This window comes from Anabrus simplex, chromosome 2 (genome assembly GCF_040414725.1).
Source record: "Anabrus simplex isolate iqAnaSimp1 chromosome 2, ASM4041472v1, whole genome shotgun sequence".
In the NCBI taxonomy this organism is placed as follows: domain Eukaryota; kingdom Metazoa; phylum Arthropoda; class Insecta; order Orthoptera; family Tettigoniidae; genus Anabrus; species Anabrus simplex.
Window position 1 is genome coordinate 1041437839 of NC_090266.1, and position 27237 is coordinate 1041465075.

At 38.3% G+C, this 27237-nt stretch overlaps 1 protein-coding gene across 2 annotated transcripts in view; it reads left to right on the plus strand.

Moving 5' to 3' along the window:
• LOC136864679 (transmembrane protein 121B) overlaps positions 1 to 24636 on the plus strand; it is an 83887-nt gene extending 59251 nt beyond the window's left edge. For both annotated transcript variants that reach the window (XM_067141990.2, XM_067141989.2), the window contains one exon: positions 18932 to 24636. In XM_067141990.2, coding sequence (XP_066998091.1) covers positions 18956 to 20038 — 1083 coding nt within the window. In that variant the 5' untranslated portion in view covers positions 18932 to 18955 and the 3' untranslated portion in view covers positions 20039 to 24636. The remainder of the gene's footprint in view (positions 1 to 18931) is intronic.
• Positions 24637 to 27237: the final 2601 nt, after the last annotated feature.

Genomic DNA, 27237 nt, shown 5'->3' on the forward strand with positions numbered 1-27237 from the left:
ACAGGCTAAGAGAAATAATTCGCTTCTGTGAAGGATCGATTCCACAACATGATTCCGACTATGCACGGATCGAGCAGGCAGCCCAATCTTTTTCTTGGGACAACAACTTACTCCACAAGTACATTAATACAACCAAGACTGCTAAAAGGATTTATGCCCCGGCTAAACTTCGGGAAGCCATCATCTGGCATTGCCACTTCATCACAGGACATGCTGGAATAGACAAAGTGGCTAGTGTAATTAAAGAAAGGTTCATCTGGGAATACCTCCATAATAATATAAGAAAGACCATAAGAACCCGTGACTTGTGCCAACGGATTAAACCAAACAATTTATTTACCTTATGAGGGAATATCCGAGGCCTATCATTCTGGAGAAGCCACGGGAGGTGATGGCGCTTGATCTTTACGGCCCACTTCCAAAGGCGGCCAGGGGTAACAAGCACGTCTTAGATATTGTTGATGTCTTTTCAAAATTCACCATGTTGTTACCTATCCAGAAGGCAAACACTGGAAATATTTTAAGGAGACTCCGCAGGAATGTCTTCCCTGAGATGGGGAAACCTACGTTTCTACTAAGAGATCATGGAAGCCAGTTTACGTCTGCAGAATTCCAGGCAGCGATAGAAGAGTTGGAGATTCATCATATAATGAATTCCATTCGTCATCCCGAAGCCAACCCTGCTGAGCGATTGATGAGAGAAATTGCCAGATTCTGTCGGGTCTACTGCCAGCAGGAACACTGGAGATGGATTGAAGTACTTCCAGTGATGCAGAAAACAGTCAATTCCACTGTCCACGATTCTACAGGTGATATTCCGATGTTGGTGCATCAAGGGCATATTCCTCATCGCCCTTGGGATGCTATTCTTCCTGCTCCGCCTGATGCAGCCATCAGTCAAGAAGCAAGAATCGCTAAGGCCCTGGGAAAATTGAGAGACGCTGCAGATATCAGACAGCGGAGAAATAGGAATCGAAAATTCAGACCACCCTTGCAAGTGGGAGACAAGGTGTTAATTCGCAAACCGGCGATGTCTCGTCTGGAATTGAGGATCTATGCGAAATTTTGCCCCTTGTACATTGGACCTTTCAGAATTTCTAGATCTTTGGACAACGGTGCTTATGAGATCACAAGATTAGATGGCAACCTTGAAGGCATCTACAATGCTTCCAATCTCAAAAAAAACTTTGAATAAGGTTAACTAAAGAAAATCCTCATCGTATTTTCTTTTCCCTGAGAGGGAGGTATATGAACCGGTTACGACCTGTACATGAGTATTTTTTGAGTATAAATAACATTTAATTATCACGCGTGATGCTCTGAGCACGCCTGGTTTGTTTACCATCAGCGGGGCAAGCAAGCGAGTGAAGGACAGCTATGAGCTGTGACGTAGCCACAAGGGCTAGCTAGACCACCCGCTCGTCACACCACGTGTTCCCAGCCTGGACTCGTATATTCTAGGTTCCACGTCACATCATCCCAAATGTTCGACGGGGAAAATTTTGTAACACCCGTAATAATTATGCTAGCGGCTTGAGCGATATGTCATCTTGTTTGGGATCACCTGAACGTCGCAATGCTCGAGTTTTAAGTAAATCCATCGAGGGATTCAGGAGATATTCAGTCAAGCCGTATTGTGACGTAGACGTCCCGGATCGAATAAAAGGAGGGCCCACTGTAGCCTGTTCACTCAGTTACACCTGAGTAGTCAGTGTGGACACTCTCGCTGCTACTATCGTCGTGTAGTGACAATCCCGACGAGGAACTCTGTAATTTTCTAAGTATTCATAAAGTGAACTTGTATTTTTTTCGAGTGTGGGAGAACGAATTCTTCCAAGTATTCTAAAGTGGACTTGCAATATTTCGAGTGTTAAAGAACATTTTCTAAATTCATAATTGGACTTGTATCATTTACGTGTGTTGAATTCATATTTGGACTTGTATTATTTACGTGTGTTAAAGAACGAATTCTTCATAAATTGAACCTGCAATATTTGCGAGTGTTAAGAGACTCATTCCTCTAATAAACTTTGCTAGCGATGATCTCTGAATGTGCTCAAAGTTCCTGTAAGCATAAATTTGTGATTTTGCCGGTACTGGTTCAAAGACTTATAAACTTTGCCGGTGATGAACTCTAACTTCATTCAACGTCTTTAAAATATAAATTTAGGATTTCATCTGTGTTTATTCAAAGACTTGGATACCTTGCCAGTGACACACTGTAAATTTATTCATGTGGATGGACTAGTGTTTTTCGTCCATGTTCACTCAAAGACTTGTACATTCGCCAGTGTTGATTCAAAACTTTATAAATTTCGGCAGTGATAGACTGTAAATTTATTCATGTGGATGGACTTGTGTTTTTCGTACATGTTCACTCAAAGACTTGTACATTCGCCAGTGTTGATTCAAAGACTTATAAATTTCGCCAGTGATAGACTGTAAACTTATTCATGTGGATGGACTTGTGTTTTTCGTCCATGTTCACTCAAAGACTTGTACATTCGCCAGTGTTGATTCAAAACTTTATAAATTTCGCCAGTGATGAACTTTAAATCTATTCAGATTTTCATGTGGATGGACTTATGTTTTTTCGTCCGTATTCATTCAAAGACTTGTACCTTCGCCAGTGATGAACTTTAAATTTGGTCATAGTTTCATGAGAAGGAACTTGTGTTTTTTTTTTTTGCCAGTATTTATTCAGAGAGAAGACTTTTGCTAGTGGTGAACTCTGAAATTATTTATAATCCTCGTATACAGAGACATATCATTTTACGAGTGTTAAATTTTGAAAGTCTTGACGAATAATAACCAGTGACTTCGCTAATAGGTGAATCACCCAAGGTTTTTATGAACTCAGATTTATCAGTACTGCGAGTGACCTTGGAGACATCAACCCTCTCAGTCATGTTGGACTGAGGTAGTAAATGATTATCTGCAACATCACCAGGATCATCAGGGTTCAACCTGGGCCTCGAAAGTTCAAGGCATCTCTACCTTCTACCAACCCGGACAGTCCAGCCGCTTCTGTACGGAGTCCCTGGAATCTTCTGGAACGTGTTCCAGCCTGCTCGGCTTGGTGAACTGGAGAATCCGAGCCATATTATAGGACTGTGTGGAAGACAACTTATATCTACCTGGAGGTGATGTGCAATTTCATGTCTTATATGAATAAACTCATGTTCAGTCAGAGTCGAAGTTTTCTTGTAGATAGGACCCTACCTCCTGTACCGAGCCCTAGCTGCTAGTCACCCAGTTTTAGCCCTGAGAACTATATTCTTGCTTACTTTAAAATATAATCTGAGAGTCGGGCTCTTTTACCGGTACAATACATACCTGCCATCGCGTGTTTTAATCATTCCAGTACCGGGCGAGTTGGCCGTGCGCGTAGAGGCGCGCGGCTGTGAGCTTGCATCCGGGAGATAGTAGGTTCGAATCCCACTATCGGCAGCCCTGAAAATGGTTTTCCGTGGTTTCCCATTTTCACACCAGGCAAATGCTGGGGCTGTACCTTAATTAAGGCCACGGCCGCTTCCTTCCAACTCCTAAGCCTTTCCTATCCCATCGTCGCCATAAGACCTATCTGTGTCGGTGCGACGTAAAGCCCCTAGCAAAAAAAAAAAAAAAAAAAAAAAATCATTCCAGTAGGGCACAGTTTGCCCTACCTGTGGTCTGCGAAGCTTGGAATATGTACAACGTAGCTAATTGGTTGTCTCCTAGTTACAGACCATTGCCTCCTCATCCTTGTCCATCCCAGCTCAATACCCTTACAGGGCCAAACAAATCAGTTTGTGGAAGCTATCAAGTATGCAACCTTACCACATCTCAGGCAATTAGTGGCAAAAATTAAAAAACTGTAAAAATACCTGCATGGGATTCGAACCTTTGACCCCGTCCACTATCACAACTCCCACTGCACCCCTGCCAAGTGAGCTATTGCGAGGCTTGGCATGCAGCGTGCAGTTTCCAGCCTATACAATACCTGCACTTGGTCTGTGTGTGCACCTCCAGTTGTATGGTACATCGTACACTGAGAATAACACGGCCACAACTCAAAAAAGGTAAATTTTACAGGAGAGAGATTTGAAAGTTTGCTTCTTGTATATAAAATCAGATTATTCATAAATCAAAGTAACTGTTTACTACAATTACTTCGGTATATACACTTTTTACTTTGGTCTGCATACGCTTTGATTTATGCAATTGTATGCGAGATAATCTGATTTATATTAATAAAATTTGTACTTGTGGCCTTATAATACCAGCAAGGTAGAACATTTACTAACATTACTTCGAAATTGTAATGGAAAGTATGAATACCAACTTGCATAATGATCACAAGCACACTTTATTCTGCAACATTTACTACACAATAACTTAACCAAAACCAATTTTATTATATTCAAAGTACAATAATTTTGTCAACATAATTCTACAGCTCCTCACATTGGTAATCAGCTTCCGTAAGGTCCGCTTGTCTGTCCTCTTCATTTTGAAGAACTTTGAAGGCTTTTAAAGAACTGGTGATGAACTCTAGGAATGACACCAGCTGAACACAAGTCGAGGAGGTCCTTAAGCTTGCTCAAAGATATTTTGGGTGAACATGAATAAGCCTGTTCCAGAAGTGGTAAACTTCGACGTCCTCGCAGTTTTCCTCTTACGTGTATTGTTTTAAAGTCCTGGTCTTCGTAGTCTGTTTTGTAGAACAGAACGTTGGGTGAATCCTTTCTTGTTTCGATGATTTTGAAGGAATTTCTGGCCATCTTCGTTGACTGTGAAATTCTTACCCATATTCTTCGCCAGTTGTTTAAAATCTTTAATGTCCTCCGTCGCAAGCTCTCTTACAACGTAGGGCTTTCCTTCTTTCTTAGCTAACTGTATCAGAGGCACCCACTGCGTTGGTGTATAAATTGGGCCTGATTTCAAACTCCTTGCTTTCTGCTTCTCGATTGTAGAATGCATACTATCTCCTTCGTTCTGTGTGTGTCCAGCTATCAAATATTTATGGGTAATTTGTGGAAAACTAAGTGTCTGTACAGCAAAGAGGTACAAAGATGCTATAAATTTATTCTTATTTTGTCCTCCAGCATTATCTGAATAAAATACAACACGTTGATTCTGGCAATGTTCTTCTAGAAAAGTCAAAACACAAGTTCCAATTTCATTGACTCCACGATTAGCTATGGATTCGTTCCAAAAGAAACAGTACCCTTCCTTCTTTCCGATATCATAAACAATAAAATTATAACAATTCAACTTTCTATTATAGTAAAAAAGCAAAAAAGCAAAGTCATCTCCGTACAGGCCATGAAGGCCCTTGGAGCGGTGGAAGGTAAAGGCTTCCACTATCCGTAACCTCGGCACATGATGGGGTAGAGTGGTTAGCTCTACGCCCTTCTATTATAGTACAAAACTGAAATATCACCATATGGTGCTTGAAGGACTGCCTGTAAATCAAAGCATGATACAGTCAATGACCCTTCCTTAGCAAGAACACCATCTTTGGATTTCTCTTCTCTACTTAGAAGTTTGTTTCTGTAATGATCTTCATACATTGCTCGTTTCTGTTCCTTTTCTTCATCACTGGCATTTTTGTAATTTTTGTAACTTTCACAGAGCGCACACTGATCTTTCTTTGGCACAAAAAAAGAAAGATTGAAGTCTGTATTGAAAATTTCCCTATATAAACTGAGCTTCACTGAAGGAAGTCCGCTTTTGGTTTGATTTTCCAGATACAGTCGGTACATCTCAGCAACTGTTAAGCTCCCATCTAGATACTCTTTACTTGTTTGAGCTCGAAGATAATGAGACTCTGTTCTGAGGAACGAGCGTATATGGTTTCTAACCTGTTCCTTCAACGCCTCATCAACATTATGCTTTGTGTGTTTTCCACGTTTCTCCTTCTCTAAAACTCCATGTTCGTCAACTTTATTCCAGCAGTTCCTTATGAGCGTATCTCCTACATCAAGAGTTTTCATACAAAACTGCTTACAGACCCTTATTTTATTTCCATCTACAAGGAAGTAGTACGCAATATTACATCCCCTCTGGCTGCCTTCTTTTGAATATCTGTACCTTGGTTGCACTTTTTGGGAGTGACTGACCACAAAATTACGCTGCAGGCCATGATCTCCTAATTGCCAGTAGGATTTATTGATTTCTGCTTGTCTTTCCTCTGTAATTTTGGTGGGACACTGAAGACGGCACTTTTTCCCACAAACACCTCTAACTGACTTCGCAACTATTTCTTTATTGGTTACAGTGAGGTATGTCTGACCTAAATTTACTCTTGATTTCTTTATGTTCGCTTTCCATAACTCTGGCTGACGTTTCCTTTTCTTGCTCTGCGATCTATCAGCTACTTCACTTTCTACTCGAAGTGTTGCATGTTCACTCTCGGTAGAATCATCAGTTGTTTCTATTTCAGGCACATCACGCTTTTCGAAATGTACTAATTCTGAGATATCACTATCACAAACAAACTCTTCCAGCGCCCCACTCTGCTTCCCTCGATCGACATTCTTTTCTTGTGAACTGGTCTGCAAAAGAGAAAAATTAGACCCTCTGTATTTCGTTTGCTTGTTATGACTTAATTTGAAAGAACTACCTATAGCATGTTATTTATAATAATGTACCTCTGAGGCCATTGTGCTTGTATTGCACAAAGCTCCACTCGTCCCTTCACAGTTAGTGCATGTTGCAAGTGGTAATCTGATACTCTGAGGGAGATGAGCTGCTTTCACAGGCACGAGATCAGTGTAAACCTTTTCTTCACCGGCATTTATCTACAAGTAACAAAACATAAAACTAACATTATTATATTTTACACAGATATTACTACCCAGGCGATTTATCCAATGGATATTCAATTTCTGAATTCAACTTGCATGTAAATCATCACTGCCTCTATCTGGTTTTAAAATATCGAAGTCGCTTTGGTCCTTTGTAGGTGCTACAGGGATACTTCGCATTTCATCAAGTTCAATTCCATGTTGGTGTTCAACAATCTGTAACAAATTAATCAGCCTTAGGTACGCTCTCCGTTCCCTCATCATTTCATGAATATTTAAGAAATGTACGAGTATGAAAAACAGCAACAGGGTACAAAGTTACTGGTTCCAGTAGTACACTAAATATATTAAAATAAACGATCAACTTAAACCCATATACTTCCAGTTACAGCTATGATAAATCCCAGATATAATTTTAATCATATTTACAGGTGGCTGCTTACCTCTGAATCACAATTTGTGGCAGGATGGAGCACCATCATCATCATTTTCCTTATTCGGGATGATCCTGTATTGTTGATGTCCATTTTGATACATCCAAAATCACAGAATAAGGCAAAACTGATTAACACAATGCACAGAAGTTTATCTACTATAGTCACTAAGGAATTCCCTCCAATTCAATGTAAATAATAAGTACATTATTAATGACAATAAGGAAACTGGATTTACATTGTAGCAACAAGAGCCCTCCACTCAGAAATGTGAGTGTAATAAGGCCACAACTTAAGATGCGTACCTGCACAACAGTGAATTGGTATGGAATGCAAGTATAATACAGCCATATGTCAAGATGTGGCTGTATTGTTCTCACCACTAAGATTAAGAAACCAAAATGTTATAAGGAATTATCTGCCCTCAGGTGGAAAAAAATTAAAATATATGTATGGCCATGTTACAGTAAATAGAGCATGACTAGATGATATTATTACTTGAATAAAACGAAAATTTTTTTTTTTTTGAGATGTGGCCTTATAATTCTCAGTATGCGACATGTTCTTTGTATCTGTGCTTTTTTTACAGGTTCATTCGAGGTACCCATAATGAATTAATAGCAGTGCTCATGATTCCAATTCTAGCCCGTAAACACACACCTCATATTTTCCCAGGTTAGGGAGAGAGACCAAAGTATTTCAAAATTGTAGTAAAAGCAGCGGGATGCATAAAACTAAATCGCAAGGGGTTGGTGAACCACCCGGTATGTCAATCAGGCTGAGTGGCCACATTAAGGGTAGTAAAACAACAATTAAAAGATGAGTGCAGGAATAGATAATAACTAAGGGCCTTATTTCTTGGTGAAATAAAACTTGATTTTGGTGTTAATAATGACACTATTTCGGTAGGTATTTCATGAAATAAAACTGCCATACTGATCAATGTTTCTTGTGAAATCTTGCTTATAGTATGGGGTAAATCTAACTACTTTTGTGATAATGGTTTTTAAAGTGAACTCTTACAATGTGTCCTGGTTAATAAATCTTAGAATAACCAAATATACAAAATGTTATACAAATAAAACTATAAATCACTGATACCTCAAAATGAAGTTAGCTGATCTGCCCTGTAATATGAATTTATGCATAGCCTACATTATTTTACATGTTGAATCGTCTCTAAAGTACAAACTAGGCATAATTTCAACATTATCTGCATGCAGAGTTGTGCGACAGTTAGAAAGTATCTTTGTGTAAGAAAAGAAGCTCCTCTCGCTGATCGGGGATGAGCAGCTCAGACGTTTAAAGCGTTGGCTTTCTGAGTCCTAGTTGGCAGGTTCGATCCTGATTCAGTCCGGTGGTATTTGAAAGTGCTCGAATTTATGTCAGTCCTGTTTCACTAGTTTTACTGGCACGTAAAAGAACTCCTGCGGGATAACATCTCGGCGTCTCCGAAAACCGTAAAAGTAGTTAGTGGGGCGTAAAAGCAATAACATTATTACTACTCAACCAGGCGATTTATTTACAGTAGACTAGGCCTACTAATACCGTCATATTTTACACTAAAGACAGTATTATTTATCTTTCATTTTAATTACTCCACTTCCTTATGCCAGGATTTAATTTTTCTAGAGGAATGTTGCCTTGAATGAATGATTTTGTTGTGTCTATTACAAATTGCTCTCTTATCACTTTTCATCTTCTTTGCGATGGGTAAAGTATCGCCAGTTGTTGTTTGCCGCATAGAATGTACATTTGCTTTGTTATTCTTCTTTTTGTGTGTTTCTGTTTCTCTGCAGTGTTTATCGCACGTGTCTTTTCGTTTCAATGTAATACGAACATTACAGTAGGCCTATTTACACATTAGAATCTTTCTTGCAGCATCAAAACATACTCTCACTGCCAAAACGACCGGTCTTGTTACGACCGCAACACCACAATGCTATTTGATGTGATCTATAACAGATATAGATTTTCATCTATTGGGTTAGAGATCGCGGAACTTAATACACATACTTCCGATACACAGCGCGCATCACTTTGAGTGCATTCGTGTAGAGAATGTACAGTGCTATCAAGCAACTGAGAAGAAAAATACAATAGTAAAGTTGTCAGAAGCATTTAAACGTTTATTGGAGAGCTTTTCCTATACTATTTCGCACTTATCGTACCAAGTGGGGTATATTTCGTGATTATTTGCGCAATTCGTGCAATTAATCGGATTTTGCAATATTTCGCGAGTTCATTTTGCTAAAATACGGTACTTTAAGTACCTAGAAGGTCATTTATAGGCAAGAAAGGAGATAAGAAAAAAATTTGTGCGTATCGCTCTTACCAAAAAAATACGGCCCCTAACAATAACCGAAAGTAAAGTTCTGAAAGAAACCATTTTACACTATGTTAAAGTTGTATCATGGAGAATATTTGTATTTATTTCGCAACTGTAAGTGATTGTGCACTTTGCTTTAAACTTGGGTTTGTAGGTCATCCAGAAATATTTAAAAACTGAGGAAATATGTGTTTGAATTATCAATTTCTTCCACTCAAAAGGTAGATAGAATGTTGCATGATGCTAATGTATGAAAATTAATTCCTGCATATGTAAGAATTTTATTTATTTTCATATAAATGATTTTAAAAGTTCAGAACACAAGTTTCGTTACATCCTTTAAAAAAAAAACTTTAAACACTTTAAATTTCATGGTAAGATTCATCACTCACATCCAGAACCTCCATCCATGCTTTTAAATTTTAGGCCCATGTACCATTGCAAGTGTCATCATCATTTTCCCTTTATCCAGCTGTAGCCGGGTGGGAGCAAATATGGTTTCTCTTCACTTTCTTCAATAGGGGACGCCCTAACATTTTCCAAGGCACCATAACTGCTTTATCCAAATAGGCTATTGTTACAATGGGCTCGCCACACCCAAAGGCATTTTATACCTACTGCCAGGTTCAAAATTAGGCCGCCCCTAACGTAGAGTCAGATACCTTTCGTAGCCAGCCCTCTGGAGTACTGACGCTACAGGTTTGCCCCTTCCATCATTTCCACTGTACCGTAGTCCACCTTCTCCGGTGTAGATGCCGTTGAGGTCTTCACTCGTAACCCTGGGCTGGGACCCATACCAGATGTTACACACTGGGTCAGTGTGCTCTGGGACTCACATAGGCAGGGGCGTCATTCCCTGGGTAGGGCTGCCTCTGAAGAGGGGTTCCTACGTGCTACCTGTACATCAGGAATATACTTTTGTCCCAAATACATCATTGTTCTTTTTGATGTCTATTGACAATGAAGTATTATATAACTTTGGTGCGTCTCATGTAGGGATCTTTTTTGACTTAAATAAACAAAATTTTGATTGAACAAGAGTGTTCTGATCAATAAAAACATAAACTACCCTCTCTTCATAGAATTTACAATATCTGCTGACTGTAAATGATTCAATTCAGTTTCTTTATTAGTTTCTTAAATGCTGGTTGAGTGTCCTTAAACTTTTTATGTCATACCATTCTTCAGATAAAAAGACATACTACTTCTTCTTGCGTTTGATCTTCTCGATTTTTGTGAAGGTGCAATCACAGGGCATGTGCTCTGGAAAATGGTGACATATTTTGTTAAATCTTCCAGTAGCAGCTACTGTGCTCAAGTATTGCACCATCAAAGTATTATTGTTTTGTCCTGTGAAGATGCCACTGAAGAGATGGAGGGTTTTAATACTGTCCGGCATATAGTTCTCTATGTAATGGTTCAAAATAGACACAGATTCATTCAATCCCTTCTTCGCTCTAGATTCATTATACATAAATATTTTTGATTCCCCAGTTACAGAAGAATAGAAACCCATGTTGAATATCCACAGTTCTCTTATAAAAGATATCACCAGTTTCCAGTACATGGAAGGACATATTCTGCCGATAATCAAAGCACAAGGCTTCGACAGATGTCACGCTGTGTGAACTTAGTAAGTTCCTTGAGGTCACTGTGGTAGAAGGTTTATGCTTTAAGCAGATGCAAATTCCTTTCAGCCTCCAAAGCTTTTACTCTAGCTCGATCTTTTTCATTTTCTATATTGAATTTCAAGTTGTCACATTTTTCACAAGTGTTTGACCAAGGAAAGCCAAGAGAAAGATTTAATTTTGTCTTGAAGACTTAAAAGTAAAACTGGTATGTCACCTTAGGTTTAATATTAGTATTACTTTTTAGGGCCAGAAATGATTGTGGTTCAAACTTCTCTGGATATAGTGTATGCATTTTCATTACTGTAATGTCAGAAATCTTTTCTCTTGCTTGAGTTTCTGAAGTAATGGGTGCAGGAAAACTTCTTGTGTGTTCACAAATTTACTACATTATGTCAATTCCTATTCTGTTTGGTCTGGAGCTGTGCTTTCCCCATTTATCTGTTGGCGGAGTAATGGACGTTCACTTCTATTGAGCTAAACATTCTACTCAAGCCTTTTTATTCCATGCAGACTGCAGAATCCTGCCTTGCAAACAACGAACTCTGAATCTGTGATGCACACCTAATAAACAAATAAGCAATAATATAGCAATATAGGATTGTTAAATTTCATAAACTAAAACTTTTCATTTGTTAAACTTACTTTGTATTTAAATAATGAAGCTCTATGTTTCTGATATTCAATTCTGTTTCCTCCTCTTCACTCTCAGTATCTATTCTTTTGGTGGCATGTCTCTTGTTTTCTCTCCAAGTCATGCTGAGGTCAAGGCATCTCCTATAACAAAGAGTGTAACATTGTTTGTACCTGTGTTGTTGTACTAGCAAGATACCCGTGCTTCGCTGTGGTATATAATTGAATGCTTAATGTTTTATATATAATCCTCCGAAATTCGCGATCTGACTCGTTTTCTGAGAGATTACGGCAAAGTTCCTCACATTTTTCAATCTTTCTTTCCATCAATCGATTTCGTGCTTCCCGGGCTAGGTCCAGATATTCCTCCCCGTCAGCTGGGTCCCTAAATCTTTGCCATCTTTTCCTATAAGCATTTTTAATATGGATCAAATCCTTAAGGAGATCCGGCGTGGTGTCGTCTTGGGTGCCTTGGCGGTACTGAAACCGCGGCCGGACTGTATTCATGGTCATTACCCGGCCAGGACCCGTTTCCAGCGTGGTCCGCACATTTCGACAACGGTCCAGAACATTATTATTATTATTATTATTATTATTATTATTATTATTATTATTATTATTATTATTATTGATGTTCAGGACCCCACAGCAAGATGCAAGACCATTACTTGGCGGTAAATTACATCTGCTGCCATTGTCATTGCTGACTATGTGACCAGCACCATTGTCGCGCGTAGGCAAGTGCGCGGGATTTCTGGTGATACGAATGATATACTGCCGTGCATTATTGACCTTATTATAGAGGTGAACAATTGCACCGTCAATAGCATTCCTGTCATTTATTTCAATTGTGTTAAAATTTTTATTTATATGCCAGGAGAATCTACTGTAATCTAAGAACGTTTTCCAAAGGAAAAGATGGCTCTTGAAAACGAACCCAGGGAAGATTAAAAATGATCGGTTTCGATCAGAATAAGTACACTGAAAATCCACAGCCTGTTTCCAGTCATTTGACCGGGTCAGCGGTCTAGCGGCGAGGATAGGAATTGTGCCGGCTGCCGAAGCCTGTCGAACTCTTCTGGGGCAATGATTAATGAATGACAAATGAAATGATATTGGAGAGTGTTGCTGGAATGAATGATGACAGGAAAAACTCGAGTACCCGAAGAAAAAACCTGTCCCGCCTCCGCTTTGTCCAGCACAAATCTCACATGGAGAGAGCAGGATTTGAACCACGGAAGCCAGCGGTAAGAGGCCAGCGCACTGCCGCCTGAGCCACGGAGGCTCCAAATAAGTGCATTATGAACAGTAAAATCAATTGATCTCAACTCCTTTTTCACTTCGCCACCGTTAATTTGATTTACCCCTCCCCACAAAAAACAAAAAATAAGGGGTGTTTCTTTATGTTTAAAGGAGATTCTAAATACCAGTATTAACGTCTGTTACCTTCAGTTTTGAGATGTTTGTATCCCCATAAAAATAATTCGCTTTTTTCACTTTTCACAATCTCCCCCCCCCCCCTCCTCCTCTCCCTAAGTGAACTTTCCGGCAAAAATACTAGTTTCTTTAATAGTAAAGGATCTTCTAAATACCAATTATCACGACTCTAGCATCTTCAGTTTTTGAGATATGTGTCCTGATAAAGTAATTAAACTCCTTTTCAATCCCGCCCCCCAAGATGATTTCCCCCCCAAAATGCGTTTTTCATTGTTTTTAAAGGAGATCCACATAAAAAAATTTACGTCTCTAACAACTTCAGTTTTTATTAGATATAAGTACCCGCATACAATTAATTCAATAAATTTTTCAATTCTTTCACCACTCCCGCCCCTTCATTGGATTTTGCGAGAATGCGTGTTTCTTTACTTTGAAAGCAGATTCCAAATACCAAATTTCACGTCTGTAACATCTTCAGTTTTTGGGATATCAGTATCGTAATTAAAAGAATTCAACCCCATTTTCAGTCACTTCTACCCCCCCCCCCCCCCCCGCTGACAAAGTGGTTTTACCTAAAACAAAAATTACATGTTTTTTATTTTTAATAGAGACAAAAAATACCATTTTTCACTTTTGTAACATGTTATGTTCTTGAGATATACTGTAGAAATTCTCATTTTAAAAGTTCACTCCCTTTTTAGTTACCCTTAAGTGGATTTTCCAAAAACAAATCACCTATGTTTCTTTACCTTTACACGAGATTCCAAATACCAATTTTTATGTCTGTAATATTTTACGTTTCTGAGAAATACTGTAGATAAGGTCTTTCTAAAAGTTCCCTGAAATTTGTCACTCCTGTTTAACCCCATTAATTGGATTTTCCAAAAACAAAAAAAATATGTGTTTCTTTATTTTTAAAGGAGGTACCAGATACCAATTTTCAGGTCTGTAACAACTTCAATTTCTGAGATATAAGTATCCTCATTAAAGGTATTCAACTTTTTTAACACCCCTTTTCACCCCTCCTATTGGGATTTTCGGAGAATGAAAAAATACAAGTTTCTTTATTTTTAAAGGAGATTCTAAATATCAATTTTTACATGTGTAAACTTTTAATGTTTTGAGATATAGACACACTCATCTTAAAAATTCACCCCTCTCACTATTTGGATTTTCCAGAAACAAAAATTACGTGTTTCTTTATTTTTAAAGGAGATCTTAAATACCATTTTTCATGTCTGTAATATCTTCAGTTTCTTAGATATAAGTATCCTCATTAAAGGCATTCGACCCGTTTTTCAGCCCCTGTTCACCCCTCCTATTGGGATTTTCTGGAAAAGAAAAAAAAGTGTTTCTTTATTTTTAAAGGAGATCCTAAGTACCAATTTTTACATCTGTAAACTTTTAAAGTTTTGAGATATAGATACTCGTTTAGAAAAATCACCCCACTTTTCACCCCCTTTAATGTATTTCTTTATTTTTAGAGGAGATTGTAAATACCAATTTTTACATCTGTAGCCTTTTATAGTTTTGAGATATAGATACACTCATTTAAAAAATTCACCTTTTCACCCTCTTAGCGACGGAATATTAAAAAATCCTCCCTTAGCAATCACCTACATTGTAATATAAATGTATCCTCAAAATTTCCTTTCATTATGTCCAGTAGTTTTGGCTCGGCGATGATGAATCTGTCAGTCAGGACATGTTTATATATATATATTTACTTGCTGTTTGATAAGGCATGGATGTAGATGTATTAATTTAATGAAATACTAACCTTCCAGTATCGTGACAAGTTTCAAGTATGCATCTAGAGAATCCGTATCACTCAAGTTATTGAAATCTTCAAGGATTGCTTTCTTCATATCAGTTGAGAACTTTGCTTTCTTCGTATCAGTTGAGAACTTTGATGTACAGTTTCTCCTGCAAAAACAATCTGGAGCAACTGTCTTTGAAGGGATAAGTTTTCCTGATGTTGATATATATTCTTCTCCATGCAAATTGTTTCTGTTCCTAACATTTCTTTCCCAGTTTTCTTCAGTTTTTTTTCTTAGCCTTTACTCTTGCTTACTCTCAACCAGCAAGATGGCAACTAAATTGAGCACAAGAAGTAGATAATTTTGGTTATTATGTAGACCTTGCACTCAACAAGGAACACTGGAAACTTGAAGTCCATGTATTGAGTAAAATTAGTACTACACTGCCTGACAAAAAAAAGTTACGGATGCAGTAGGAGTGGTCCAATATTTTCCCATTTTGGTATACATGCATGCCATTGATGTGCGAGTAAATGATTAGATTTGCCAGGATCTGTAATGTGTAGAATGCCCATCAGAGTGCATTCGTGATGGCATCGTCCTGTTGTTGATATGCTGTTACCAGCCAACTACTGTGAGTCAGACAATTAAGCAAGACGTGCAGAGAGGACTATGTACAGTACAAAGCACCCGCGATGCCTCGCAGACGCGTTAGACAGAGGGCGCATTGTGGGACTGCATGAGGCTGGTTGGTCGTATTATGCATGCAGAGATGCCAACTTTTGAGGAAGGCAATTCGTAATGCAACCGTTAGGGCACGGGGGGGGGGGGGGGGGGGGGGTCGACCATAGATTTTTTCCCCCCGAGATCTTACTAAATTACATATAATTGAAAATCAATTAACATACAATTCAACCAGATGTAACATATTCAATGACTGGCATATAAAGAGTGTATGATTCTAACCTGCTAAAGTAACAGGTGTTCTGCAGTAGATCTGAGTGGAGGTTGAAAGATCATTTCTTTTGTTGAGTGCTGTAGTTGCTCCCTTAGCAGCTTGTTGTTCCTGTTTGGTAAACGTACACTGGTGACATGCTTTTAACAGTTCGGAGCTCATATTGGTATGGAATTGTCTTGTTCTTCCTCATCATGCGTATCTGAAAAATCGCGGCTACACACACTAAAAACCACGTGTGAATGAGATTTTGAGGAACGCAGTAAACAGGGCCATTCTTTCGAGTATTCCTCCCTAAATTTTTGAACAATTTTTAATTTATTACTAATGTCACTAGTCATGGTAACGTAATCACACGTATTTTCCTGCCATAGAAATCGCTTCATTATTTCAAACCTTTCGCATTTCGTAACACACGATTAGCAAATATCCTAGAAGAGCAATAAATGTAAATTTGACAACCAAAATCACAATAAATACTTCTTCAACAGTCATGCACACAGTATTCACAATTAAACGGAGTTTGTCACCACTCTGCCGCCAAAACAAACACAACTCTCATACTTGCATGGAAGTCTGATCATGTGACGAACAAAGACAACAATTCCGCAAGATATACCATTTCACAGGTGCCTATATTTCCGGTAGAGCCCTACTGGAAGCCTACACTGCGTTCGGCGCGTGAAAACTCGAAATATTCTCAAACAAGGGACAGGAAAAGGGTATAAATGTTTACTGAGAAATCCGAAAATAATATTCTGAGAATTCAAGCTGTAATGGCATTCCTTGTGCATCCTTTTGAACACTTCAGACACTTAGATTTTAAAATCAACAGAGAATCGTAATTTATGGTGTGTGATTCGTAAAGGCGTAATTATGGTGGGTAATTCGTAATTATTACGATTGAATCGTAATAGTTGGCATCTCTGGGCATGTGAGCCAATCAGATGTCACAGTGGTCCAATGTTGAACTGAATAGGTATGTGAGGGCACCCAGTCACGTCATACAGGTTTGGGACGACCAAGAAACACCACCCCGAGGGAGGACGACATTATGGTGCGCCAAGCATTCTGGGATCCCATAACTTCGGCACCTGCCATCCACGAACATGTACTGGAGACTCTACAACATCGTGCGAGTTCCCACACAGTGTCTTGATAACTCGCATCCGCCGAATTGGGGTTCTACCGCCCCATGCGTCAGTTGCCATTTACACCAGAACACCATTGCTTGCATTTGGAGTGGTGCCTTGCTTGGAAGGCATGGACAGAGGATGACTGGCGTTGCATCATGTTCAGTGATGAGTCCCGCTTCTCCATAACCTCTGATGACCATCGTGTGCAAGTTTGGCGACGTCGAGGGCAGAGGATAGATCCTGCCTATATTGTGGAAAGATACACAGGCATAGTCCCTGGCATCATGGTGTGGGGTGCCATAGGATATGCGTTCAGTTCACGTCTAATAGTGCTTCGGCAGACTTTGATAGCACAGCAATACGTCACAGACATTCTATGTCTGCACTTCCTACCCCTTATGGCACAGCACCCTGGGACAGTGTTCCAACAAGATAATGCATGCCCACACACAGCGTGTGTTTCTATGGACTGCCTAGAGCATGTTGTGGTCCTCCCGTGGCCAGCAAGATCCCCGGACCTCTCCATCGTTGAACACGTATGGGATGACATTGGAAGGGGGCTCCATCGCAGTACCAACCTGCGGAATCTGGAGGGACATCTGCAACAACTGTGGACGAACTTGCCTCAGAAGAGGATCCAAATGTTGTTTGACACAATTCTGAACTGCATAAAGGCATGCATTGCGGCGGGGGGGTGCGACACCCTACTGACCTGGCGCCAACATTCCACCTGTAACTGCCAACAGCCTTGCCTCTTTCATCTCAATATTGTAATCAGTTCAGTAAAGGCGCATGGTCTTTCAAGCATATGTAGTTTCATTCATTTTCAACCACTCCTGGGTGCTTATCCTTTTTTGTAAGGCAGTGTATTTATACAGAGTTGTTATACTGATCGACAGAGGGAGGGCATGGGTACAGTTATGCAGCAAAAACTGAATTTCACAGTATGTGGTCATTATGTACTTCTTGCACTCATATCTTCAATAAGTAGATTAAACCCAAAGGATTTGGAAATATACATTATTATATAAGAGCGTTAATGGGTTAATTGATGTTGATTTTATGTAATCTGCTTTTCTTTGTTGGTAGGCTGAGAGAGGAGGATTTGAGTAACCAGTACCACACCCCTGGCATAAAATTAGTTATAAAGACAAATAAAGTTCTCGCATATAAATACTAGATATTTCTCAGTTTAAGTTCTATAAATTAACTTTCTCATTTGAATTGAATATTTAGCTTTCATGACCACAGTGTACTTGAAATAGACAAAGTCATGTTGGGTACATCCAGTACAGCCAAAGAGATGTTAAGTACAGAATAAAAGTAGTAAACAGGAAACTGGTACGTACTGAACTCGCAACCTTAGGTTTTCTTGTCCGATGCTCTGTTCTTAATGCCTCTTTGGTGCGTGGTGTAACATGTACTTGGTTTTCACATCCGATGCTCTGTTCGATTCTGAACATCTCTTTGGCACATACCATCTGTACCTGACACAACCTGCTAATCTGAAAGTCTAATATAATTTCCTTATCATTATTAGTTTTCTGAACCGAACTCAGTAGCTGCAGTCGCTTAAGTGCGGCCAGTATTCAGGAGATAGTGGGTTCGAACCCCACTGTCGGAAGCCCTGAAGATATTTTTCCTTGGTTTCCCATTTTCACGCCAGGCAAATGCTTGGGCTGTACCTTAATTAAGGCCACAGCCGCTTCTTTCCCACTCCTAGCCATTTCCTATTCCATCGTCGCCACAAGGCCTATCTGTGTCGATGTGATATAAAATGACAGGTGAAAAAAAAAGTTTCTACATAAGTTTTGTTGTTGTGTTTCAGGTTGTGCTCCATTTGAGAGCAGTCATGCCTGCAAATTGTAGATGCTGTGCACCAATGAAGAAGATCCTGCAAATTTTAAATGCAGCATTTCTGATATTTGTTTTAATTGTTCAGGGAACAATTCTCAATATCTATATTATTAGTCATTATAATGATTCAGTGACTCCATATTTTTGGTTTTTGGCAGATTTTGCTTGCCTTTTTGTGTTCGCAGGAACCCTTACTGTCTCATACCAATACCTGACTAAGGTATATCGTAACTCAGCACCACCAGTCAAGTTTAATTTGTCCCCTCGTCGTATTCACAGTAAGTTTCCAACTTCAAAACTTGGCATATTGCCTCTGAGTTACTCATCATGGATCATCTATAGTGCCATTCAATTAAGTAAGGTGGTAATCATATTCAAATCAAGCATTCCTTTTAAATTAACACCAGCAGATACTTTTGGACCACAGCTGTTGCAAGTAGCAATTGCTATGTCAGGTATAATATTTTGCCTCTTGGTTGAAGGCCACAATTGGGCACCTCATCATTCTCCTCGCTATAACTTTGTTACATCTGTATGTGCAAAGACTGCCCTTGAAGTTCTTGATACGGTGGACTTTCTAGCAATTTTGTTTATTAAAGACTCCCATAAAGCAGTAACATTAGAGGAAGCTATTCGATACCTAGATGACACCATACTTATACTATGTTCATTCAATTTCTTTTTGCCTGCTCTTGCCCTTTACAAGCTCAGTCTGTCAGATGTTACTACAGAGACTTTGTTCTGGCCAGTAACTTTGATTTACAACCTCTTCCACTTGTGTGCAATTGATATTCCATTTCTTGTCATTCGATTGTACTTATGGGTTGGCCATGGTTATAATTCTTCTATTTTTCTTATGAAAAACATATTTGGAATAATTTTTATTCTTCGTAGTGCTTATCCCGATATAGTAGAAGTACGAAAGAGTTATGGAATTTCCACAGTGCCTGACAATAGTGATACAAACGGGGGTGTTAACATGGAAACTGGAGACAATATTGAAATGGAGATGGTTCTTGAAAGTCCTCACAAACCTGAAAGGAAAAAAGCAGATTCAGCTGGAGATACTGTTGCATAAAAAAATACTTAAGCTAGAGGTAGTGGTGCATTAAGAAACTTAAAGCCTTATTTTTGTGTGTCTATTATAAATGTTGCTTTTTAGATTGCAGACATAAGGATTTTTATACATATTTTACAGCTATTTTTATATCATATACTGCAGTTATTGATAGAATATTTTGGAATACATCCTTCTATTTTTGTATGTTTACACATACTATTCAAAATATTTGTTCATAAAAGTACAATTTTTGTCTTGTGTAGTAAAGAGCAGCTCATTTATTTTTAAAAATTATTTCTGTTTTTTGATAAGTACTTCCATTATATTTCACTGTGAATGCTAAATGTACTTAAAAACTGCAGACATGAGCAATCATTGGCCAGTATTTATCCCCCTTTTTTGTTGTTGTAGATATTTGATGTTAAATGAATTGATCATATACTATGCCAAAGGAAGTGTTTACTGTAATATTTATTACAAATTTCTTCATAAAAAATCACAGTTTTAATATGTACATGAAATTCTGAGTGTTGAAATTTCAGCCTGTCTTTACAGTGGAACATAAATTCTCGGAACTAAGGGGACCAGCTATCATTGGGGTATTTGATTGTTTGGATAACCAAACCTTGAAATCACATAGTGCATAAAATTAAAAGGTTTCTCTCAGGTAGCATTACCATCAAAATGCAGTACCTTACATACTGAATACAATACTTAATAGTAATGACACAGTATATTATAGTGTGATTTAATGGCTGTTTTTTCATTCTTTGAACATACACCTCCAGTTTTTAGCTGCAAGATCTTGCAATCTCTTCAGCAGAAGAAGTGGAATAAAGCAGCATAATCAGATTGTCTTTCATTCCATATCATTGTCGTTTCCGTGATAGCAAACCCTTCTGCATGCATTGTTCTGTTATTGTCATCACCACTACCTCAATCTTTGTTTGTTTCATTCTCTGTAGCATGCAGCATACCGTGGAGACATTTTACAGTTTTATTTTCATTTAAATTTTGAAAACCTGGATCAACATCACTTTGCAGCCACTCATTTTCATCTTCTTCATCACATTCTTCAAATCCCAACCTTGTCTGAAACTAACCTGTAAATTCATGTTACTTTGCTGCTCCTCAGAGCCATTCCTTCCTGTTTCTTGTACCATCACCATCTGTTATGCCTTTAATGTTTCCCCACTTAAACTAATCACCCATACAAGCAATAGTACAAAAATTCTTTGCTACTCACGTCGCAGCTCTTCCAGCACTGGAAAAGCATACTGCACTGCATATACCCGATGTATCTTCTGACAAATCACCTCGCTGTTGAGGTATTTAGCGTGCTTAAAGTGTTCTGTTTCTTTGCTGCCAGTTCTGTTAAGAGCAATTGAAAGTGTAATTTCATAAAAAGGCATAACAGTTTCTTATAACAGCTGACAGATGAAGCACATTTCAGTAAGAGCAGTTCGTATGAAATAGGAAAAAAAACAATTTCAGTCAATATTTCACACTCTCTACTCGACACACACCAGAAAATTATGATCATAATCCTCACAAGTTGTTTGTTGGGATAATGCAGCTTATCAGATGTATCCCTCTTGTAAATAAGACTTTACAATCTGTGAGTGGAAAACTTATTCTACTTCTTCTGATCAGATCACAGCATTATTCACACTTAAATCTTCTGAATTATAAAAACCTCTTATGTATGTCATTATTGCTTGCTCCATTGTAATGTATCCTAGACCTAAAAATTTACCCAAGCGTTATTGCATGGAAATTTTACTTGGTTTAACACAATTCATTCACGATGTAAAGTAATCAAGAGGTTACCTGAATTTAATTGGAGGTTCTTTAAAGTTGTTTAAAATAATTCTTCACTGAATCTGGAACTGTAGTCTGCTTCCATTCATGTGTAACTTGACCCTGCCTGGATATTATATTATCTGTAAGTCTCTTCTACCTTCTATATGAATGGGTTGCCATTGAAAATAAGCATTTTCAGTATGTGGTTCATGCTGAATATAACTGCTCTACAATCCATTGCTTCCTGAAATGTGTCACAATTTATTGAAAATATTTTGAACCCAGTCACAGTTAAATGCCCTCCTAAGTCCAAAATGAAGCCCAGAAGATGGCAGATACTTAATACACTGAACTGTTGACGTATTAGTCAGTATAATAATAATAATAATAATAATAATCTTGGCAGGTTCGATCCTGGCTCAGTCCGGTGGTGTTTGAAGGTGCTCAAATATGACAGCCTCGTGTCGGTAGATTTACTGGCACGTAAAAGAACTCCTGCGGGACTAAATTCTGGCACCTCGGCGTCTCCGAAGACCGTAAAAGTAGTTAGTGGGACGTAAAGCAAATAACATTATTATTATTAATAATAATAATAATAATAATAATAATAATAATAATAATAATAATAATAGAGGCCTGGTGCAGTTCTTTTGAGTTGACACCTTATGTGCGACCTGCTTGTCTGTGAGGATGAGGCCCTATCTAAGGTGAATTATAATGCTGAAGACTGCACACACACACACACACACACACACACACACACACACACACACACACACACACACACACACACACACACACACACACACACACACCGAGCCATTGGAATTTACCAATGAAGGTTCAAATCCCTGAGCCAGCTGGGATTCAAACCCAAGTCCCCTTGGATCAAAGGCCAGAGCGCTAACCATTTAGCCATGGAGCTGGAATACTAGTCAGTAGAAGTTTCATAAATGTCTTGACACAAAAATTCCATCTCCAGCTTATCACAGAATGCTTTGAACTTTGCTAGGAATAGACATGGTAATATAGATTTTGGGCATGTGCCATGTGAAGAAAACAAGGTGAAATTCTTTACATTTCACAGAGAACTTTGCTCTGTGTCTTCAGAAGAAAAGCAGTGTGACTCCATGGGGAGTAGTATTTTTAAACAGAGAATTCACTTCTCCTTAAGCAGGTTAGCAATCCCTATTTGCTAACATGGCGGGACCATGTGCTTGGTCTGCCACTGCTAAGCAGAGTCCTGGAGGGGTGTGCCAATCCAGCTGATGAGCCCAAATGACACGTCTGTGCGAAACTCTGCAAATGCACATGGCCTAACTACCCAAAAGCTTGTTCCATTCCCAAATACTGTCCAGTTATGCAAATATTCCCTGCATGGGCATCAAGTACTTTTATTTCACAGATTAGGTAAATAAAGAGTTGAAAGGTTTTATTGCCGCAATCTGTTAATGACTTTATACAGATTAAAAGAAATAGTGTTAATTATGGTGATTAGTTTTGAGATAGCCTGTTTCCCTGTTGTTTGAAAGATGGCAAATACACTCTCTACTCACAAGCCTATTGGTGACAAATTACAAGAAACAAGGTGAGTGTATTGTAGCAGAGGTAATGATAGTAGGTGTGCCATCTTTGCCAATATGGCCAACTCTTAATTCTTTTCTAGTTTTAATTTACCCCTAATGAAAGGAAGTGGAAAATATTTTGGATTGAAATGGCTTTGCTTTACATATAGTAGCACTTATGCTGAAGCTGCACGATATTGGACAATATGTCTGGGGTGGTGTATATTTGTGTATTTTTTAACTCACTCCTATTTTTTAAACTGTGGCACCTCTTTCTGTGAATAAAGTTTAGTAAACTAAATAGATGTGGAGGTAACTATGTGATAAACTGTCTTCAGGCATTGGTCTTGCTTGTATTGCTGATGACCCAGTGTCTCTTAAAAGGTATATGAGCATTCAAAACAGTAATGGAAACCAAATGAATAGAGCTTGCTAAAATATAAATGTTCTTGCAGTATTAGCCATTCATTCTCTGTATTTGTTCAAAAAATTGATTTGTTGTAATTCTAAGTAGCATTTGATATATGTGATATATTTCCACACATTGATTACAGATCAGGAAAATTTTGCATTTAGCAAGATGAACAAATGTATCTTATGTACATAAGCTGAACGTATTGTTTATAGTTTGTTAGTATTTGTTTAAGTTTGAGATCTGAATAATATTGCACTTTATAAGGTTAATAGATGTATCTTTTTTATGTATTTGAAAATATGAGTAGTAATATAAGTTTAGAAATAAGTTTATTTGTGGTTGTGATTTTCTTTTATGTACTTCAAAGACTTAATAATATTTCCTTACTGAATGCATTTTTAAACACGATCTGTGAAAGAAATATACGTAAGGTTAGGGTTTAAAGCATAAGGAAGGATAATTCAGCATTTTAAATGTGTTCATCCAACAGGCATTTAATTTATTACCAACTGTGTAGTGTTACACTAGTTGCACTTTGAATATCTTCACTCTTGATGATTTTGGCATATTGACTGCACTTGCCACTATACTGGTAGGGTTTGTTGTTCTGTTCTGTGTTTTGATAAGGTATCCTGTAAATTTTACTATACTTCTCTTCTGGTGCTCCCTCATGGGGGGATATATGAGGAAAGAAAGAACCACTACATAATATTTATGTGTTGCCAAATATTAATGTGCCTTTTGTAACAAGATGTGCATTGTATTTTTGTATTTCTCAGTTCTGTTCTTTATATACAAAATAAAATACTCTGTGGTTTTCTTCAACTAAAAAATTGTATTTAAAGGTCATTCATTCATTTCCCTCATTCAATCATTCATTCATTCATTCATTCATTCATTCATTCATTCATAAATCTTATTCACATTATACTTTCTCCTGTGCAGCATAATCCTGCATAGTGCAAGCAGGTTCAGTACCTAATATCATGCTCCAAATGCTGAAAGACTCCACCTTATGTTGATTGTGTGAACAAATGATTTAGAAGTCTGAGCAAAAAATGACTTTTACTTAGGCGAGTTCGAGTGATTCTTGGTCTCTGAAATAATTATGTAAAAGAACTTTCCATGCTGTGGAGTATAGGAAATGATTGTTCATAATAAGTACTGCACATCAGGTAAGTTTAGTGATAAGTTTATTTGTAGTTGTGATTTTCTTTTATGTACTTCAGACTTCATAATATCTTCTTACTGAATGCATTTTATAGCACGATCTGTGAAAGAAATATACTTAAGGTTTGGGTTTAAAGCATAAGGAAGGATCTTTCACCATTTTAAATGTGTTCATCTAATAAGCATATTATCAGTTATTACTGCATTGTTGATTGGAAAGGCATAGTAAATCGATATATATTTTTACTTCTTTGGTATGGAAGACGCTATCCAACCTATTTGTATATATATTTTTGTTGATCATACATTTCCTTTTCCAGATTCTTTCTGAATACGGTAGTATACCAAATCCCTCCTCCTTGCTTGATCTTTCTAAAACTCCTTTTCTAGCACTGTATTGCCATTGACTCCTCCAGATTTAATACAGTCCATTACAGAGTTTCTTTGCAACCACTGTATCCATTAATGTTCTCTTTGGAATTCTCTCCCATGGCATTCTCATCATTAGTCCAAACCATTTCAGCTTTGCTTTGTTAGTCTCTTCTTGAAGTATATGAATTCCCACTCTTCTCCTTATCTCCTCATTAGGTATACTATCCTGTCTTATCTTTCCCTGTATGATCCTCAAAAACATCATTTTGGCTGCTTGGATCTTGCTTTGGTTTTGCTTAGTCAGGGTCCAGGCTGCTGAAGCATAGATTAGTATACAGAGAGTATATTTTAAGACTTCATCGCGGAGTACCGAGGTATAGGAGCTCGGATATGTGGTGACAGCAAGCGCAGTGCCCGCAATGGCGAGAGGACGTTGTCGTGTCAAAGAAGCAGCGTGATTACGCCTATAAAAACTAAATGGAACTGAACTCGCCAGCTATATACATGTTCAGGACAAATAAATAAATCAACTAGTAAATGAAACTGAACTCACCAGTATTTACAGATGATGTTTAAAGTGATCTCCCTGAGCTGCAATGCAATTGTAATGAGATTTTGAAACATGCTTTGCAGTTCATGGACACTGACGGAACTCAGTGTTCCTAATTTCGATTTTTAATTCTTCTCCATTTTGAATGTTACTTCTATAAACTTTTGAGATTTCCCCATAGATAAAACTCGTCGGTGCCTAAATCAGACGAACGAAGAAGCCATAAGCCTTTACTGATGATCTGATCATTATTGAACACTTCCTGCAACCATCGCAAAGAGCTATGCACCGTATGAGCCGTTGTACCATGTTGCTGAAAATAGCCATACATTTTTTTTCTTCTTCAGTCAGTTCAGCAAAGAATGGTTTGAAAATATTGTGGATATGATGGTCGGAAGTTATTGTGTGCTGAAAAAATATTGGACTTGTAATTTGTCAGTAATAACGCACCATACACCCACTTTCACGTCGTGCAGAGGTCTTGGCTGTAAAATGTGCAGGTTCTCTGTATCCCAGATCCTATTGTTCTGCCAATTGACGTATCCACTCAAATGAAACCATGCTTCATGACTCAGCAGATCCACGATACCATAGTGGACACTATTCGTTAGCCAATTGCAAAATCTTATTCTTGCAATGAAATCTATAGGCTGTATTTTAAGGACTGAACAAGTCCGGTAAGATTGTAAATGTAATCATTTTGTTGAATTATGAGCTGAGAATGTGAAATACCCGTTTCCTGAGCTACTCTCCAAAGTGACTTACGTGGGCTGACTAGCAGTCTTGCCTGTATATCTTCTAACCTCTCTTGTGTGAGAGCTGTTCTCCTTTGCTGTTTTGTCTTATTAGTTATAGAACCAGTACTTTGCCACTTGTGAACAAGTTGATGTATGTAACGTTTTGATGGTACTGTAGAACCGGGAAACTGTATGGAATTTTCAAAGGCACCTTTTAACTGGTTTGTTGTTCTTGGGAAAATAATACTTGATCAAAAATATTCTCTGCGCTGTAGTGTACTTCCACTGCGATACTAACCTTACAACACTCCTTAAAAGTCCAATCGTTACTAGCAAACTGAGCGACATGGCTAAACATCCCGCTGCCTCAGCTGTCAACCCTTCTTATCACGCCTGGCTTGACACAAGTCACATGGCACCCACTTGGGGATTCCCACAGCTGCTGAACAGAAGTGGGAAGTCTTTAATTATACGCTGTGTAGTTCTTGCACTTCAGTGACATCCTTGTTCCATACAATGTATCACACACTGGTAGAAACTTGGAGATTGCTGTATTCTCAAATGACTTTCTCTATCCAAATTTCCGTCCTGGGACATCATGCTGC